This window comes from Rhinopithecus bieti, unplaced genomic scaffold (assembly GCF_001698545.2).
Source record: "Rhinopithecus bieti isolate Rb0 unplaced genomic scaffold, ASM169854v2 scaffold_6380, whole genome shotgun sequence".
Taxonomy (NCBI): Eukaryota; Metazoa; Chordata; class Mammalia; order Primates; family Cercopithecidae; genus Rhinopithecus; species Rhinopithecus bieti.
Window position 1 is genome coordinate 7,221,515 of NW_016806642.1, and position 16,014 is coordinate 7,237,528.

The window sequence follows — 16,014 nt, forward strand, 5'->3', positions numbered from 1 at the left end:
AAGGAATAAATGAAGATAAATAAAATTTATTTTTTAATTCTTAAGTGATCTAACAGATAGCAATTTGTTCAAAATAACAGCTATATTTGGTAATTATAACTTATAAATAAGTGAAATGAATTATAACAATGTTATAAAGGATGTGAGGAAAGAATTGGAAATACTCTCTTATAAGATACACTATCCATGAAGTTGTAGTACATTATTTGAAAACAGACTTGAAGTAGTTGTAAATGTATATTGCAAAGTCTAAGGCAACCACTTTAAAAAGTTGTAAAAGTATAATTAATATGCTAAAAGAGAATAAAATTGTATAAAATTCTCAATTAAAATCAGGGAAAGCAGAAAACCAGTGTCAGACAAAAAAACAAAAACAAAGAAGAAGGGTAACAAATAGAAAACAGTAATAGATATGGTAGACTGGTCCAATTATATAAAAAAATCACTTTAAACATCAGTGATCTAAATATACCAATTAAAAGACAGACAGTAGACCAGGCGCGATGCCTCACACCTGTAATCCCAGCACTTTGGGAGCCTGAGTTGGGCAGATCACCTGAGGTCAGGAGTTCGAGACCAGCCTGGTCAACATGGCGAAACCCCATCTCTACCAAAATACAAAATTAGCTGGGCATGGTGGTGGGCACCTGTAATCCCAGCTACTTGGAAGGCTGAGGCAGGAGAATCGCTTGAACCTGGGAGGCAGAGGTTGCAGTGAGCCGAGATCACACCATTGCACTCCAGCCTGGGTGACAGAGCGAGACTCCATCTCAAAAAAAAAAAAAAAAAGAAAGAAAGAAAGAAAAAGAAAAAAAAGATTTTAGTACTTCCAGGAACCCAGTGGAATAAAAACTGATGTGTGTGACAGTGGAGGCTTGGGACCTCTACTCTTGCCTTTGCTCTAAGGTTGGGTCTGGCTGTGAGGCCACTGCCTACAGCTGTATGGATAGCACAGGGCACAAAGATGGCAGCCAGGGAGGGCAAATGAAAGTTGAAAGCCAGCCCACACTCCATTTGCCAAGCCTTGCACTGCAGCACTGCATCCACCCAGAGGGGGCTGTTCTCATTTGCATTGTGCAAAGGCAGTGTCTGGGACCAAGAATGGCCCTGCTGCGTGGACTCCAAACCTCTTCCTGGGCTTTTGCATTCCTGTGTTCCTCTCTGGTTCTTGCATAGTAGAGGTTCTCTATAGCCTGGTTTTGGAGGAACATTATATTGATATCTGGTATAGTTCACTGAATATTTTCTCTGCGTGCATGTGTGTGTGTACGTGCTTGTGTGTGTACAGGGGCAGGAGATTGAGTGCTGCTCACATATGGAACTGGGCCCTTTGGCTGAGCAGCACTTCCTCTTGTAACAGATCAAACCCTCTTCACTGTTGGGTAAAGTGGAACCACATTTTGCTTTGCTGGGCAGCATGCGGGTCTGCTTCCTGCCACAAATCACGATTTGGCTGCTTTCTCATTGTTTCGGTGCTAGTTCTAGCCTTGCCGGTTGGGAACCGCCTCCTGTCCTGTTGAGCACAATGCAAGATCTGTGTCCTTGCTCGTGTGTCTACTGTGAGCACGGTGTCATCACCACTCCCGCAACCCTAGTGTCAACATGCACTTGTGAGCCAGGAAGGACCACTGAGATGCCCTTGAGCAGAAGTGGGTGCTGGATCATGAGTCCAGAGGCCTAAGTTCTTCTCCTGCACTGCCATTCACTGAGCAAGTCTGGGCCTCAGATTTCCCAGCCATAAGACAGGAGCAGCAATGGCACCTACACCACATTGTTCTTCATCCACACCTAGAGGGGCATCGTTAACAGAGAAAGTTCTCACGACATTGAGCAGAAAGCAAGGCTCCCCCAAGAGGTCCCCAAAACATTGATTTACATGATCTGGTTCCCTGTCCCTTCTTACCTCTCCACACACGGGCAACCCTTGTCCCCTCAAAGTAATATCCTGGTTTTGCTACATTGCCATGCATCCCCGAGATCATTCTAACCTGTGATGTTGTGTCTGCCTAGAGATCTCTCCGTCGACCAGCCTTAAATCCATAATGAAAAAGAAAGACTATGGCTTCCGTGCAGGAGGTAATGGAACCAAAAAGAACCTTCAGTTTGTTGGGGTTAACGGTGGGTAAGCATCGCTTGTGAAGCTCAGACTGCCTTTCTTGCTACCTCTCCTGCTATTGTCCTTCACACTCTCTTTTCCTAGGGGGAGGCATCTGGTTTTCATTCCTCTTCAAGGGAATTAATTTCAATGGCCCATTAAAACTCCATCTCGGGTTTGCATGTGTTTGGCTTCTTGCCAGCTGTGGTGGTCTGTTGGAACCTCTGCTTTTAATATGTCTTGGCTTTGGTCTTCCCCAGGGCCAGGACTCCAGGTGGCTTCTGGGAGTTTTGGGGGTATACGGGCCCTTAGAGGAAGGCATTTAACTTGAACCATAAAACTGAAACTAGTAACAAACTTTGTTAATTCATGGAACTTCAAATTTCATCCATTTAATTGTTTTCTTCCTTTAACTTCCTGCAAGCCAAGCCCAAGTGTTTGGGGATGAAGAAAAACAACTAGACTATTGACTTAGAACATGAACAAAACCTTATATATTCTAGAGAATTGAATGTTCAACAAACACTTATTAAATGCCAACAGTGTGCTCGGTCGTGGAGATTGAAAAGTCAAATAAATAAAGGTCCCTGCCTTTAGCTCACAGAGAGCAGAAGTAAAGATGAAATGCTGATGTGCTGAGATAAGTTATGTTAGGCGAGGAAGCACAGGGTGGTGTGGAAGCCCAAACCCTGAAGGCTGCCCAGAGAGCTCAGAATCCCTGCTAATTTGAGTCACACCAGAAGGGAAGACATTAAATGCCAACAAGGGGAAACGTCAGAAATGATGAACCAGGGCCGGGTGCAGTGGCTCATGCCTGTAATCCCAGCGCTTTGGGAGGCTGAGGTGGACAGATCACCTGAGGCCAGGATTTCAAGATCAGCCTGACCAACATGGTGAAACCCCATCTCTACTAAAAATACAAAATTAGCTGGGCGTGGGGGCACACACCAGGTAGTCCCAGCCACTCAGGAGGCTGAGGCAGGAGAGTCGCTTGAAACCAGGAGGCAGAGGTTGCAGTGAGTCGCCAAGATGGTGCCACTGCATTCCATCCTGGGCGACAGAGCAAGACTCAGTCTCAAAAAAAAAAAAAAAAAGGAAAAGAAAAGAAAAGAAATGATAAGCTGGGTGTCACAGGCGAGTTGCTGTTCCCACTTCCACTAACATCTGACATGGGATTGTGTGCTTTTACAGTTCCTGTACAGAAAAGGAGAATCAGCCTAATCTCAAAGCCTAGTGTAGGTCATGTCTCTCCCCAGCTTAAACACCCCCAGCGGTCCCCACTCTGCATGCAAACCTGGAAGAACCAAATCATGGCTCTGCTCAGCCTTAGTTTCTGCCACTGCCATTCCTTCCCTCCCTCCAATGGGCTGAGCTCTGGCACTTGCCGTTTCCCTGCTAAAGTCCTCCTCTCCTGGACATTCCTCAGCATTTGTTACTCCAGTGCAGTGATTCTCAGCCTTGGTTGCACGCTGAAAATACCAGGGGAGCTTTTAAAACATCCCAGTGTCTGGGTCCTTTCCCTGAACACTCTGGTTTAATCAGTCTGGGTGCAGTCCACATACTGGGAATTCTAAACACCCTCAAATGATTCTAATGTATCACTAAGGTTAGGAACTTCTGCTCTAATTAAAGTAGCCACTCCTCTTATCCTTCTATCCCATGGCTCTTTTTTTTATTTTATTCATTTTTTGTCACCACCTGAATGTAATATTTGTTTACATGTTCATTTTCTGACCCTCCCTACTAGAATATAAGCTCCACTAGGGCAGGGACTTTGGTATAGGATTTAGAACTGCCCCAGCACATAGCAGGTGCTCAATAAATTCCTGTTGAATGAATAAGTGAACTTCCAGGCAAAGTTTTTATGGAAGCAGTTCCAAGATGAGTACTGTTTGGGAAATGTAATATGACCTCCACTCTGTTAATCACAAACATGAAAGGTTGTTCCTGCGTAATAGAGGAAGAAATATCTAGGGTTTAAGTGAGACAGAATATAAGCATACCAGGGAACAGACTGGGTTTGCAAATCCATTGAGCACAGGGGTTTTATGTAGAGGCCACCATTCAGAGAAGGGTCCTTAGGGGATTCAGTGGAAGCCATGGCCACCAGTCCCTGTGGCTGTGTCCAGTGGCCCAAGAACCTGAAATCATCTTACCACCAGCATTCTCCATCAGGGATCTCCTGTTGAATATCAGTAGAGGAGTCAATCAGTCTTCCAGGACTTTCCTCCATGGCCTCTGGCCTCTGGTCTGCCAACTCAACAGAGTCACTTATAATTGAACATAAGGGTCACTACCAGGAAAGAGGGCCATGAGTCAAGTGGCCTGTGCTCTCCCTTTTTTTGCTCCAAGCAATAGTTCAAACAGGTTGCAGCGAAGACAGGCAGATGTTGTGTTGGGGTATCCCACGGAGCGCTGGATGTAGGTGTGGAGGAGTTCATGCCTTGCCAGGTGCAAGCTGGGCTGGAGCAAGCTGAAGGGAGGACTCGCCCTCACCCAGAGATGTGAAGATTTGCAGGCAACTTGGCGAACTCAGGGTGGAGGTGGGGATGTTTGCCTGGAGTTGGGCCCCTCTCCAGACCTAACATTAGGATTCCACAAGCAAATGCTTTCATGAGAACGCTGGATGGCCTGTATGGGTCACCAAATGCATCAACCAATGAGGGGACAGGCTACTGGTGGGTTTGCTGCAATGAGCACAGTTAATTATTTTGACAATGAGCACAGTTAATTGAGTCTCCCCAAATAGCCTCCCTGCACCGTGCAGTCAGAAAGACTGCATGTCTTTCTGACACTAAGATTCCTGGGAGCCTGTCACCCTGCCGGTAGGTGTGGAGAGTCGGGGAGGAGGTTAGCAAGCTGCGGAGTGTTACCTGAGGCCCACCCAGCTCTCACTGGTGTTGACATGGGCACTGGGCAGGAAAGACAGGATGAGTGACCTTTGTTTCCTACCCCAGGTATGAGACTACCTCGAGTGAGGAGACCAGTGGTGAGGACAGCTCCCCAGAGGACTTGTCTGACAGTGAGGCTGAGAAGAAGTGTGATGGCCCAGACCACAGGCATGTCAAAGACGCCCACCTCACCTGCGAGGCTGGGCAGGGCATCCCCGAGGGCGCCTGCCATGCTGCCCAGGAAAGTGGGGCTGGGGAAGAAGTCCCCCACTCCAAGGCTGAGAGGTGAGCAAATGGACACAAACGTGGGCACTTGTTCCTCTGAAAAAGGGCAAGGGCGTATATCCACCCACTCATGCGATCATTTGTTCATTCATGTACCCATCCATTCGCCAGTGTTGTTTAAGTCTCTGTTTCATGCCCACACTGTGCACTCATCAAATGAGGCAGATATATGGCTCCTGCTTTCGTGGAATGTACTGTCACAGCCGGTGTCTACGTATAAAGTCAACATTTACCTAGCGCTGAAACTGTGAAGGACTTTACAAGTATCCTATATACGACTTTCAACAGTCCTGCCGAGTAGAAGTTATTGTGACCGCCACACTGTACAGATGTAGAAACAGAGACTTAGGGAAGTGCAGGGATGCAGCCAGCAGAGCAGGGACCCCAGCCCCAGTCCTTCTGATTGTTACCCATACGCTTTTCTGCCTGTCCTGTTGACCATGCTGGCTTTTAAATTGATGTGTCTTTTTTTTTTGAGACAGAGTTTTGCACTGTCGCCCGGGCTGGAGTGAAATGGCACAATCTCGGCTCACTGCAACCTCTTCCTCCCAGGTTCAAGTGATTCTGCTGCTTCAGCCTCCCAAGTAGCTGGGACTGCAGGCGCCCACCACCATGCCCAGCTATTTTTTTGTATTTTTTAGTAGAAATGGGGTTTCACTATGTTGGCGAGGCTGATCTTGAACGCCTGACCTTGTGATCCACCCGCCTCAGCCTCCCAAAGTGCTGGGATTACAGGTGTGAGCTACCGTGTCTGGCCAGTGATGTGTCTTTTAAAGTGATGGGAGCAGCCAGGCACCATGGCTCACAGCTGTAATCCCAGCACTTTGGGAAGCTGAGGTGGGAGGATCCCTTGAGGTTAGGAGTTCGAGACCAACCTGGGCAACAGAGTGAGACTCTATCTCTATTTTAATTATAGTATTTAATTTTTAAAGAAAAAATAATAGAAGTAAAGTGATAGGAGGTCATATGGGAGGAAAAGAAGACCATTGCCTTTGGAGTCAGGCATACCTGGACTCAGTTCCTGCCTCTGCCATGGTGTTACTTTAGGCAAAGTCCTTGAGCTGTGGTTGCCTCAGTTTCCTCATCTGTCAAATGTGCATAATAGCAACTTGATAGGTTTGATTGAGAACTACATGAGAAAAACCAAGTAAATGCTTGGCACAGCACTTCCCACAGACTAGGCTCTCAGTAAATGGTAGAAACGAGACGGTTATTACCATTATCATCACTATCACCATCTCCAGCCTGGCTGCCAGAGGAGTGGTGAACAGTGAATGGGAGCCTATTGTCACCCAGGTCAGGGCTGCTCCAATGTGGCAGCAAGATAAGGACAGGCCAAGTGAGTCGGCTTCTTTGTGTCCAGTGTCTTTAAGCCTCACCTGAGGCCTCTTGGTGCTGAGCCTTCCTTCAGACTAATACGAGAAGAGTGCTTGTCACTGTGGACACCCCAGCTTCAACGCGTCTCATATTACTGACTCTGTTAGTGCTTATGGTGTCCTCCATGGAAGAATAACCCGAAGAAATTTTCTGGTATGGATTGGATTCTTTGATTTTTTTTTTTTTTTTTGCAGCCTCCCAGGCAGAAAATATTTGGTCCAAAGTCAGAAAGACAGCCCTCCCCTTCCCAGCATGCCAGGAAATGCAGTTGGGCCTGTCCACCACCCCCTACCACGACCCCCCACCTAAATGCTTTGGTTATCGGCCCTAGCCCCTGACAAAAGCAGGATTAAATGGGCAACACACTTGGCTCATCTTCAGAAGCGTTCAGAAGCCAAGTCACATCAGCACACACCGTGGTCACTCTGGATTTCTGAAGCACGCCCCCTCCTAGGGCAGTTGCCCGGGTTGGATTTTTGAGCTGCTGAGATGTGAAAGAGGAGGAGAGTGAAAGTCTTGTTTATCAACATGAAGAATGATTATGTAAATATGTGTGTATATATATTTGTTTTCTTTAGATATAAACCCTCAGAAGAATTTCTTAATGCATGCCAGGCACTGAGCCAGCATCTGCCAGAAACTGGGACCACCACGGACCAGCTCTTGGTACTCTCATTTTTCATTGTCATGTAAAGATTTCCCTTCTGTTTAAGACGTTAACTCTGCCAGGGTGACTTTAGTCCGTTGCAGTGGTGTGAGTGTGCAGTTTACAGTGTGAGGCTGTAGTGTGGGTGTGCAGTGATGTGAATGGTGTAAGTGTGCAGTGTGAGGCAGCAGTGTGAGTGTGCAGTGGTGTGAGTATACAATGCACAGTATGAGGCCATAGTGTGAGTGTACAGTGGTGTGAGTGTGCAGTGATGTGAGCATACAGTGCACAGTGTGAGGCAGTGGTGTGAGTGTGCAGTGGTGTGAGTGTGCAGTGCACAGTGTGAGGCAGTGGTGTGAGTGTGCAGTGTGAGGCAGTGGTGTGAGTGTGCAGTGGTGTGAGTGTGCAGTGCACGGTGTGAGGCGGTGGTGTGAGTGCAGTGGTGTGAGTGTGCAGTGTGAGGCAGTGGTGTGAGTGTGCACTGGTGTGAGTGTGCAGTGCACAGTGTGAGGCAGTGGTGTGAGTGTGCAGTGGTGTGAGTGTACAGTGTGAGGCAGTGGTGTGAGTGTGCAGTGGTGTCAGTGTGCAGTGCACAGTGTGAGGTGGTGGTGTGAGTTTGCAGTGGTGTGAGTGTGCAGTGGTGTGAGTGTGCAGTGTGAGGCAGTGGTGTGAGTGTGCAGTGGTGTGAGTGTGCAGTGCACAGTGTGAGGCAGTGGTGTGAGTGTGCAGTAGTGTGAGTGGTGTGAGTGTACAGTGCACAGTGTGAGGCAGTGGTTTGAGTGTGCAGGCCAGGGCCCCTTTCCTCTGGGTGTTCTCTCCTTTACCCAAGCACTGCTGCCTGAAGTGATGGGTCACGCTGAGGAAGTGGAGCCCGTGGATATGCACAAGAAAGCAGGCCGGGGGCTCAGAGGCACTTCCCACACATCATTAAGCAATGCACCATGAGTGTCTGTCATCAGACTCTGTGACTTAGGCTCACGATGGCCCTGTGGTTTGAGAGGACTGTGGGCAGAGTGTGAAAAGCATGTAGAATGGGAACTGAAGGTGCTATTCACAGAACCCTCGTCTGTGAGATATTGGGCAAGTCAGTTTGATGCTCAGGGCCTCTGTTTCTTCATCAATAAAATGAAGGTGGTGGATGGCATGTTTCCATTCCTCTCAAGCCCTGACGTTTAATTCTGTAGTCATTACTGTTTTTCTTGAAGTGTACCTCTGGGTCAAGAGACTGAAAACAAGAAAATACGCATTTGCTCCTTCACACCTTCATGGTTTACAGAGATTTAAACACATAGTGACTCTATTTTTAATCAAGGGATATTGGCACAGACACATTTTCCCAAGTTTTGAGAGCAGCTGTAAGACCCATGGTGGAACAACCCGTAAGCATTTTTAAAAGCCATTTTGTTCTCCTTTGCAAAAGAGCCCTAGAAGTAAAAACGATCAATGCATCAGTGTTTATTTCTTACCCAACTCGTTTTTGTTATTTTATCTTTAGCTGATCTGACAAATAGTTGTTCCCTAAAGAACCAATATGTAGGGCCAGGGCCAGTGTTTCACGCCTGTAATCCCAGTACTTTGGGACGCCGAGGCAGGTGGATCACTTGAGCCCAGGATTTGAGACCAGCCTGGGCAATATGGCAAAACCCTGTCTCTACAAAAAAATACAAAAAATTAGCCTGGCATGGTGGCACGTGCCTGTAATCCCAGCTACTCAGAGGCTGAGGTGGGAGAATCACCTGAGCCCCAGAGGTTGAGGCTGCAGTGAGCTGTGATTGCACCACTGCACTCCAGCCTTAGCACTGGAGTGAGATCCTGTCAGAAACACAGGAAAAAAAAAAAAAAAAGAACCAATATGTTGATGTTGATCAAAACTCCTGTCACTTATTCTTAATTGAATTATCAAACTAAGGTCTTTCTTAGCCCTTCATTCAAAACCCACCACTCAGCTGGGCGCAATGGCTCACACCTGTAATCCCAGCAATTTGGGAGGCCGAGATGGACGGATCACCTGAGGTCAAGAGTTCAAGACCAGGCTGGCCAACACAGCAAAACCCTGTCTCTACTAAAAATACAAAAATTAGCTGGGCATAGTGGCCCGCGCCTGTAATCCCAGCTACTTGGGAGGCTGAGGCAGGAGAATTGCTTGAACCCAGGAGGTGGAGCTTGCAGCAAGCTGAGATCATGCAACTGCACTCCAGCCTGGGCCACAGGCTGGCCCACTCTGTCTCAAAAGAAACCAACCAAACAAACAAAAACAAAAAACAAAATCCACCCCTCTGTTCCTTAATATTAGGATCTTTCTCCAGATTTTCTTGAAGATCCCATGGGTAAAGGAGATACTCTGATTTATAAAAGTGTTTTAGCCACAAAAGATTCCACTGATTCTGCTCTAGAAAAGTGATCAGAGGATATGCAAGCCTGGCACCACACCCATGTTGGGATCAAAGCAATGGATACCGTCTCCCTTGCCCCCACCTTAGAGGAAGAAGCAGGTGTGTAAGGACCTCACTCTGTAGAACCATGAAGGTAAGGGGCCAGTCCCCTTTTACTCCCATTTTATAATAGAACAAGTAAGGATCAAAAAGGTTATATGACTTCCAAGGTCCCACGGCTGAGCCAGGGATTTTATTTATTTATTTATTTTTGTTTCTATTATATTATTTTTTTAATCTGAGATGGAGTTTTGCTCTTGTTGCCCAGGCTGGAGTACAATGGTGCACTCACACACAACCTCCACCACCCGGGTTTCAAGAGGTTCTCCTGCCTCAGCCTCCCGAGTAGCTGGGATTACAGACATGCACCACCATGCCCGGCTAATTTTGTATTTTTAGTAGAGACAGAGTTTCTCCATGTTGGTCAGGCTGGTCTCAAACTCCCGACCTCAGGTGATCCACCCGTCTCGGCCTCCCAAAGTGTTGGGATTATAGGCATGAGCCACCGCGCCCGGCCAAGCCAGGGATTAAACTGTGTCACATCGATTTAGTGACTCCAAGTCCAGGACTCTTCCTGGCATGAGTATGAAATCATTTATCATAATCACTTCTCAATAGCTTCTCCTCCCCATTAGGTAAATACCCTTTAAACACTGAGGTCATGTCACACACAGAGTTGATGTCATTGGCTCTGGAACTCTTCTCGTTCATGGTCCCAGAGGAGCTGAATGCTGCAGATAGCAGGGCCCTGCCATGGGTTGTTAAACCATTTACTCTCAAGGTCCTTGCAAAGCTTAAAAGCCAAACATGTCAAGCACACCTGTTTGGGTTTTATTTCAAGCATAAATTGGGGATGTTGTTTGTCTTCGCTTGCATGTTTCCCATTAGTAAGATGATGCGATTTTCCAGCTATGCCTATTAAACACACGCAGGAGTCCTGGTAGAGTCTGGGGCAAGGTCAGTGTGGGCTGGCTGTGTGAGGGGGAAGGAGAGGGCCTTTGTAATTGTTAGCATACCAGGGGTGTGAGCTAAACTTCTTACTGGGGGTGTGAGCTAAACTTCCCGCAGACTCAAACTTTCGCCAGTTAAGTGCCTTGTTACTGGTTACTAGGCTGTCCTCCCAGTCCTCCTTTCCACTCCCAGAGGGGGCTGATCACACAACTACAAAGTATGTTGCTGCATTCCTAACCCCACCAGCTCTGAGCCCTTCAGGAATAATCACATGGCAAGCTGGAGGGAGCTGAAGGGACAGAGGCCAAAGCTGGCTTTCCTTGTGTAAGGGAGGAACTCTTGCTGGCCAGGGAACCTCTTGGAATTGGTCTCTTTTGGGGTTTCAGAGGCAAAGCTTGAACACCATCAGTCAAGAGTGGTTCCGCGTCTCCAGCCGGAAGTCGTCTAGCCCTGCTGTGGTGGCCTCCTACCTCTGCGAGGTCCAGCCTCACTCCCCACACTTCCTGAAGCTGCTTGTCAACTTGGCCGATCGCAACGGAAACACAGCCCTTCACTACAGCGTGTCCCACTCCAACTTCTCCATCGCGAAGCTGCTGCTGGAGACAGGTCAGAAGTGGTTGCATTCATACAGTCTGGGTCCATCCTTGAAGGACACGGCAATTTAAAAACTTTTTTCAAAAATTTCAATAGCTTTGGAAGTACAAGTGGTTTTTGGTTACGTGGATGAATTGTACAGTAGTGAAGTCTGGTCTTGTAGTATACCCATCACCCAAATAGTGTACATGGTATCCAATAGGTAGCTTTTCCTCACTGCCTTCCGCCCTCCCCTCCTCTGACTCTCTAGTATAACTGTCCTTTATGCCACTCTGTATGTCTTCATGTACCTGTGGCTTAGCTCCAACTTATAATGAGAACATGCAGTATTTGGTTTTCCATTCTTTTTTTTTTTTTTTTTTTTTGAGACGGAGTCTCGCTCAGTTGCCCAGGCTGGAGTGCAGTGGCCGGATCTCAGCTCACTGCAAGCTCCGCCTCCCGGGTTTCCGCCATTCTCCTGCCTCAGCCTCCTGAGTAGCTGGGACTACAGGCGCCCGCCACCTCGCCCGGCTAGTTTTTTGTATTTTTTAGTAGAGACGGGGTTTCACCGTGTTAGCCAGGATGGTCTCGATCTCCTGACCTCGTGATCCGCCTGTCTCGGCCTCCCAAAGTGCTGGGATTACAGGCTTGAGCCACTGCGCCCGGCCTGGTTTTCTATTCTTGAGTTACTTCGCTTAGGATAATGGCCTCCAGTTCCATCCAAGTTGCTGCAAAAGACATTGTTTTGTTCTTTTTTCTGGCTGAGTAGTATTCCATGGAATGTATGTATGTGTGTGTGTGCATATATGTACATATAACATTTTATTATATGTATATGTATGTATATATCATATATTTTATATATATGTATATATAACATTTTCTTTATCCACTCATCAGTTGATGGGCATTTAAGTTGATTCCATGTCTTTGCAATTGTGAATTGTGCTGTGATAGCGTACAAACGCGGGTGTCTTTTTGATAGAATGACTTGAAGGGCAATTCTTGTACACATTTCTTTCTGGTGAGGAAATGCTTCACTGTTGAAAGTTCCCTCTGGGCTGGCTGGGCGCGGTGGCTCACACCTGTAATCCCAGCACTTTGCGAGGCCGAGGCGGGCAGATCACGAGGTCAGGAGATCGAGACCATCCTGGCTAACATGGTGAGACCCCGTCTCTACTAAAAATACAAAAAATTATCTGGGTATGGTGGCGGGCGCGTGTAGTCCCAGCTACTCGGGAGGCTGAGGCAAGAGAATGGCGTGAACCCGGGAGGCGGAACTTGCAGTGAGCCGAGATCACACCACTGCACTCCAGCCTGGGCGACAGAGCAAGACTCTGTCTCAGAAAGAAAAAAAGAAAGTTCTTTCTGTGTTCCAGAAACTGGACCAGACCCTTTTGCCTCTGTTTGCCTCATTTGTTCTTCACAGCATTCCTGTGATGTGGGTGTTGTTCTCATGTTGCAGCTAAGGAAGCTGAGGCTCAAGAGTTATAAAACTTGCTCAGGTTACAGCACTGGTCAAGGGTAGAGTCAGGTTTTGTACTCAGTTTGTCCACCTCCACAGCTATAACCGTACTGCCTCTAGGGAAAATGGCATTTTCCCATCTTCAGAAGACACTTTTTAACAAAGGTCGTGGCTCCATTTGACCAATTTGACTCAACTTGATTCATTCATCTTTCATCAGATATTTATTGACTACGCATGAGGTCCGTACTGGCTACTACCAGGGATGCAAAGGTGAGCCAGGTTAGCCCTCTGCTTCCTGGGAGCTAACAGTCTAGCAACTGGGGTGGAGCTGGATCGTGGCTCATGAAAGAGAGGTAGAGAAAGTGATTTAGGAACTGAAATGAGAGTATGTCTAGTTCAGGGAGCGGCAAAGGTGCACTGGAGCAGGTAGGACTCCAGCAGGCAGTGTTCCAGGCAGAAGGAACTCCATGGAGGTTAGATAGGGAAAAATGCAGACCAGAAAGCTTGTAGTTTGGATTGGATGGGAATTAAGGTTGGAAGGGTGAGTTGGAGCCACCACATGGAGAAATGGAGGACCTGGAGTGCCAGGCTGAACCCTGCTTGGAAGGTCCCAGGAAGTCAGTGCAGGTTTTTTTGTAGGAAACTCCATAACCAGGGTAATTCTCTAAAAGAGTCATTGACAGTAGGGGTGGGTTAGTGAAGGGAGCAGGAGAGGAGGTGGCAGGGCAGACAGAAGGCCATTACAGAGGTCCACAGAGAGGTAGTGAGGGCTTATAATAGGTGAGGATGGTAGGAACCGAATAGCAAAAAGCCACTGGGAGGTCAGGCATGGTGGGTCATGCCTGTAATCCCAGCACTTTGGGAAGCCGAGGTGGGCAGATCACTTGAGGTCAGGAGTTCAAGACCAGCCTGGTCAACATGGCAAAACCCTGTCTCTACTAAAAACACACAAAAAAAGTAGCCGGGCATGGTGGCATGCACCTGTAATCTCAGCTACTATGAATGCTGAGGCAGGAGAATTGCTTGAACCCAGGAGACAAAGGTTGCAGTGAGCCGAGATCACACCACTGCACTGCAGCCTCCAGAGCAACAAAGCTCCAGCAACAGAGCAAAACTCTATCTCAAAAGATTTAAAAAAAAAAAAAAAAAAAAGACTGGGCACGGTGGCTCATGCATGCAATCCCAACACTGGGAGGCTGAGGCGGGTAGATCATTTGAGGTTCAAGACCAGCCTGGCCAACATGGTGAAACCCTGTCTCTATTAAAAATACAAAAATTAGCTGGGTGGTAGTGACACATGCCTGTAATCCCAGCTACTTGGGAGGCCAAGGCAGGAGAATCGCTTGAGCCTGGGGTGGGTGGAGGTTTCGGTGAGCCGAGATAGTGCCACTGCACTCCAGTCTGGGTGACAGAGTGAGACCCTGTCTCAAAAAAAAAAAAGTCATTGGGAAGGTAGTGCCCGACTGGTGAGGTGAGTTGGAGCTCTCTGTCAAGCCTGGATGGTTGAGAAGACAGTGGGCTGTAGGAGGAGAAGGACTAAATGTGGAGGAAGCGAAAAGGATAAATCAGTTTGGGGCAGATTTTTAGTTTCTGGAGATGTGCAAAGGCTATTGAGAATTCCAGCTGCAAAATGAAAAGGCAACAGAGCTTTGGGTGGGGCCAGCCGGAGCACATGCAGTGAGGCCTTTAGGAGAGGAGGCCTCTCTTGCTCTTGGTTATCCTGTGCAGAGAGAGAGAGAGCACGCCAGTGGAGGAGACCTAGGCAGAGTCGTGTGATAACTAAAAGAAATAAGAGGATTGTGGCTGATGGGGAAGGACAGCCCATGAAAAACAAAGAGTGTCAACTGTGTCAGATTCTGCAGGGTCCCTGAAGGATGATGCCTGGGTTTGGCAGATGGAGGGGACAGGGGGTGCCACTGGTGACTTTGGAGACAGCTGCTTTGGGGCATGTTGGGAGGAAACCAGCTAGAAGAGGGGAAGGAGCGAAGCGCCAGGCTTGGGGAAGGAGTGATGGAGTGTCTTGGCTGAAGGAGGCAGGAGAGCCTACGGAGAGATGGTTTTGTGTGTGTGTTTGGGGAGAGGAGATCAGAACATATTTTTTGACTGAGAAGAAGAATCCAAGAAAGAAGAGGAACAGGTAAGGTGGGGAACAGAGACAGAGAATGAGAGACAGACAGAGAGAGAGATGGAGAGGAAGAGAATGAGAGACAGAGACAGACAGAAAAAGAAAGAGAGAGAGACAGGGAGAGAAAAAGGAAGAGAGATAGAGACTGACAGAGAATCAGAGACAGAGAAAGAGAGAGGTGAAAGATACAAAAGAGAGAAGCCACTTGGCGAAGCAAGGTCTGGGAGGAGCTGGGAAAGCCTGGGCTCCACAGCAGAGGCAGGTGAGGGCAGCCGAGGCAAGACGCTGGGCCATTCATTTCTCTGAGATGAAAGCGAAAAAAGGAGAAAGTGGGTAACAGTGCAGAGAGATGTTGAGGAGAGCAGGGAGGTGGAGGCCACCGGCCTCAGATGGCCTCAATCTTCTCAGGAAAGTGAGAGTAGAATCAGGGTTATAGATTGGAAAGGGGTAGTTAACAGTCAACCAAAGACAGGTGCGTGATGGGGCTGAGCTAAAGTGCATGGGCCTCGGTCAAATGTCATCTATGAGTTTAGGAAGGCTGTATCGGCTGTCTAGGAGAGTACGTACAAGAGGTATAAAACCCCAAATGAGCCCCACAGATGTGGACTTCTGCTAAGTATTTAGCATCTGCTAAATATAATTTAAATGTATTATGAATTATATTTATAAATTATGTTATAAATTATATTGTATTTATAATTATAAATATGTTATAGAATAATGAATATAATTATTTCATTTAATAATGAAATTTTATTGTTAGAATAGGATGATTATCCCTCTTTATAGACCATGAAAGTGACAATCAAAAAAGTCAGCAAACTTACCCTACATCACCCAATAACTAAGTGTGCTACTAGGATTTAAAGTCAATACTGGGCCAGGCAAGGTGGCTCATGTCTATAATCCCAGCACTTTGGGAGGCTGAGGTGGGGGGATCACTTAAGCTCAGAGGTTCAAGACCAGCCTGAGCAACAGGGTGAAACCCCATCTCTACCAAAAATATGAAGATTAGCCAGATGTGGTGGTACACGCCTGTGGTCCCAGCTACTCGGGAGGCTGAGGTGGGAGGATCGCTTGAACCCAGGAAGTTGAGGCTGTAGTGAGCGGTGATCGCACCACTGCACTCCAGTGTGGGTGACAGAGTGAGACCTGGACTCAAAAAAAAAAA

At 47.4% G+C, this 16,014-nt stretch overlaps 1 protein-coding gene across 1 annotated transcript in view; it reads left to right on the forward strand.

Moving 5' to 3' along the window:
* Nucleotides 1-2,018: 2,018 nt before the first annotated feature.
* KANK4 (KN motif and ankyrin repeat domains 4) overlaps nucleotides 2,019-16,014 on the forward strand; it is a 40,842-nt gene continuing 26,846 nt past the window's right edge. Inside the window, exons 1-4 of the mRNA XM_017877273.1 lie at nucleotides 2,019-2,122; nucleotides 5,053-5,271; nucleotides 7,227-7,314; nucleotides 11,064-11,283. Of these exons, the coding sequence (XP_017732762.1) occupies nucleotides 2,043-2,122; nucleotides 5,053-5,271; nucleotides 7,227-7,314; nucleotides 11,064-11,283 (607 nt within the window). The 5' untranslated portion in view covers nucleotides 2,019-2,042. The remainder of the gene's footprint in view (nucleotides 2,123-5,052; nucleotides 5,272-7,226; nucleotides 7,315-11,063; nucleotides 11,284-16,014) is intronic.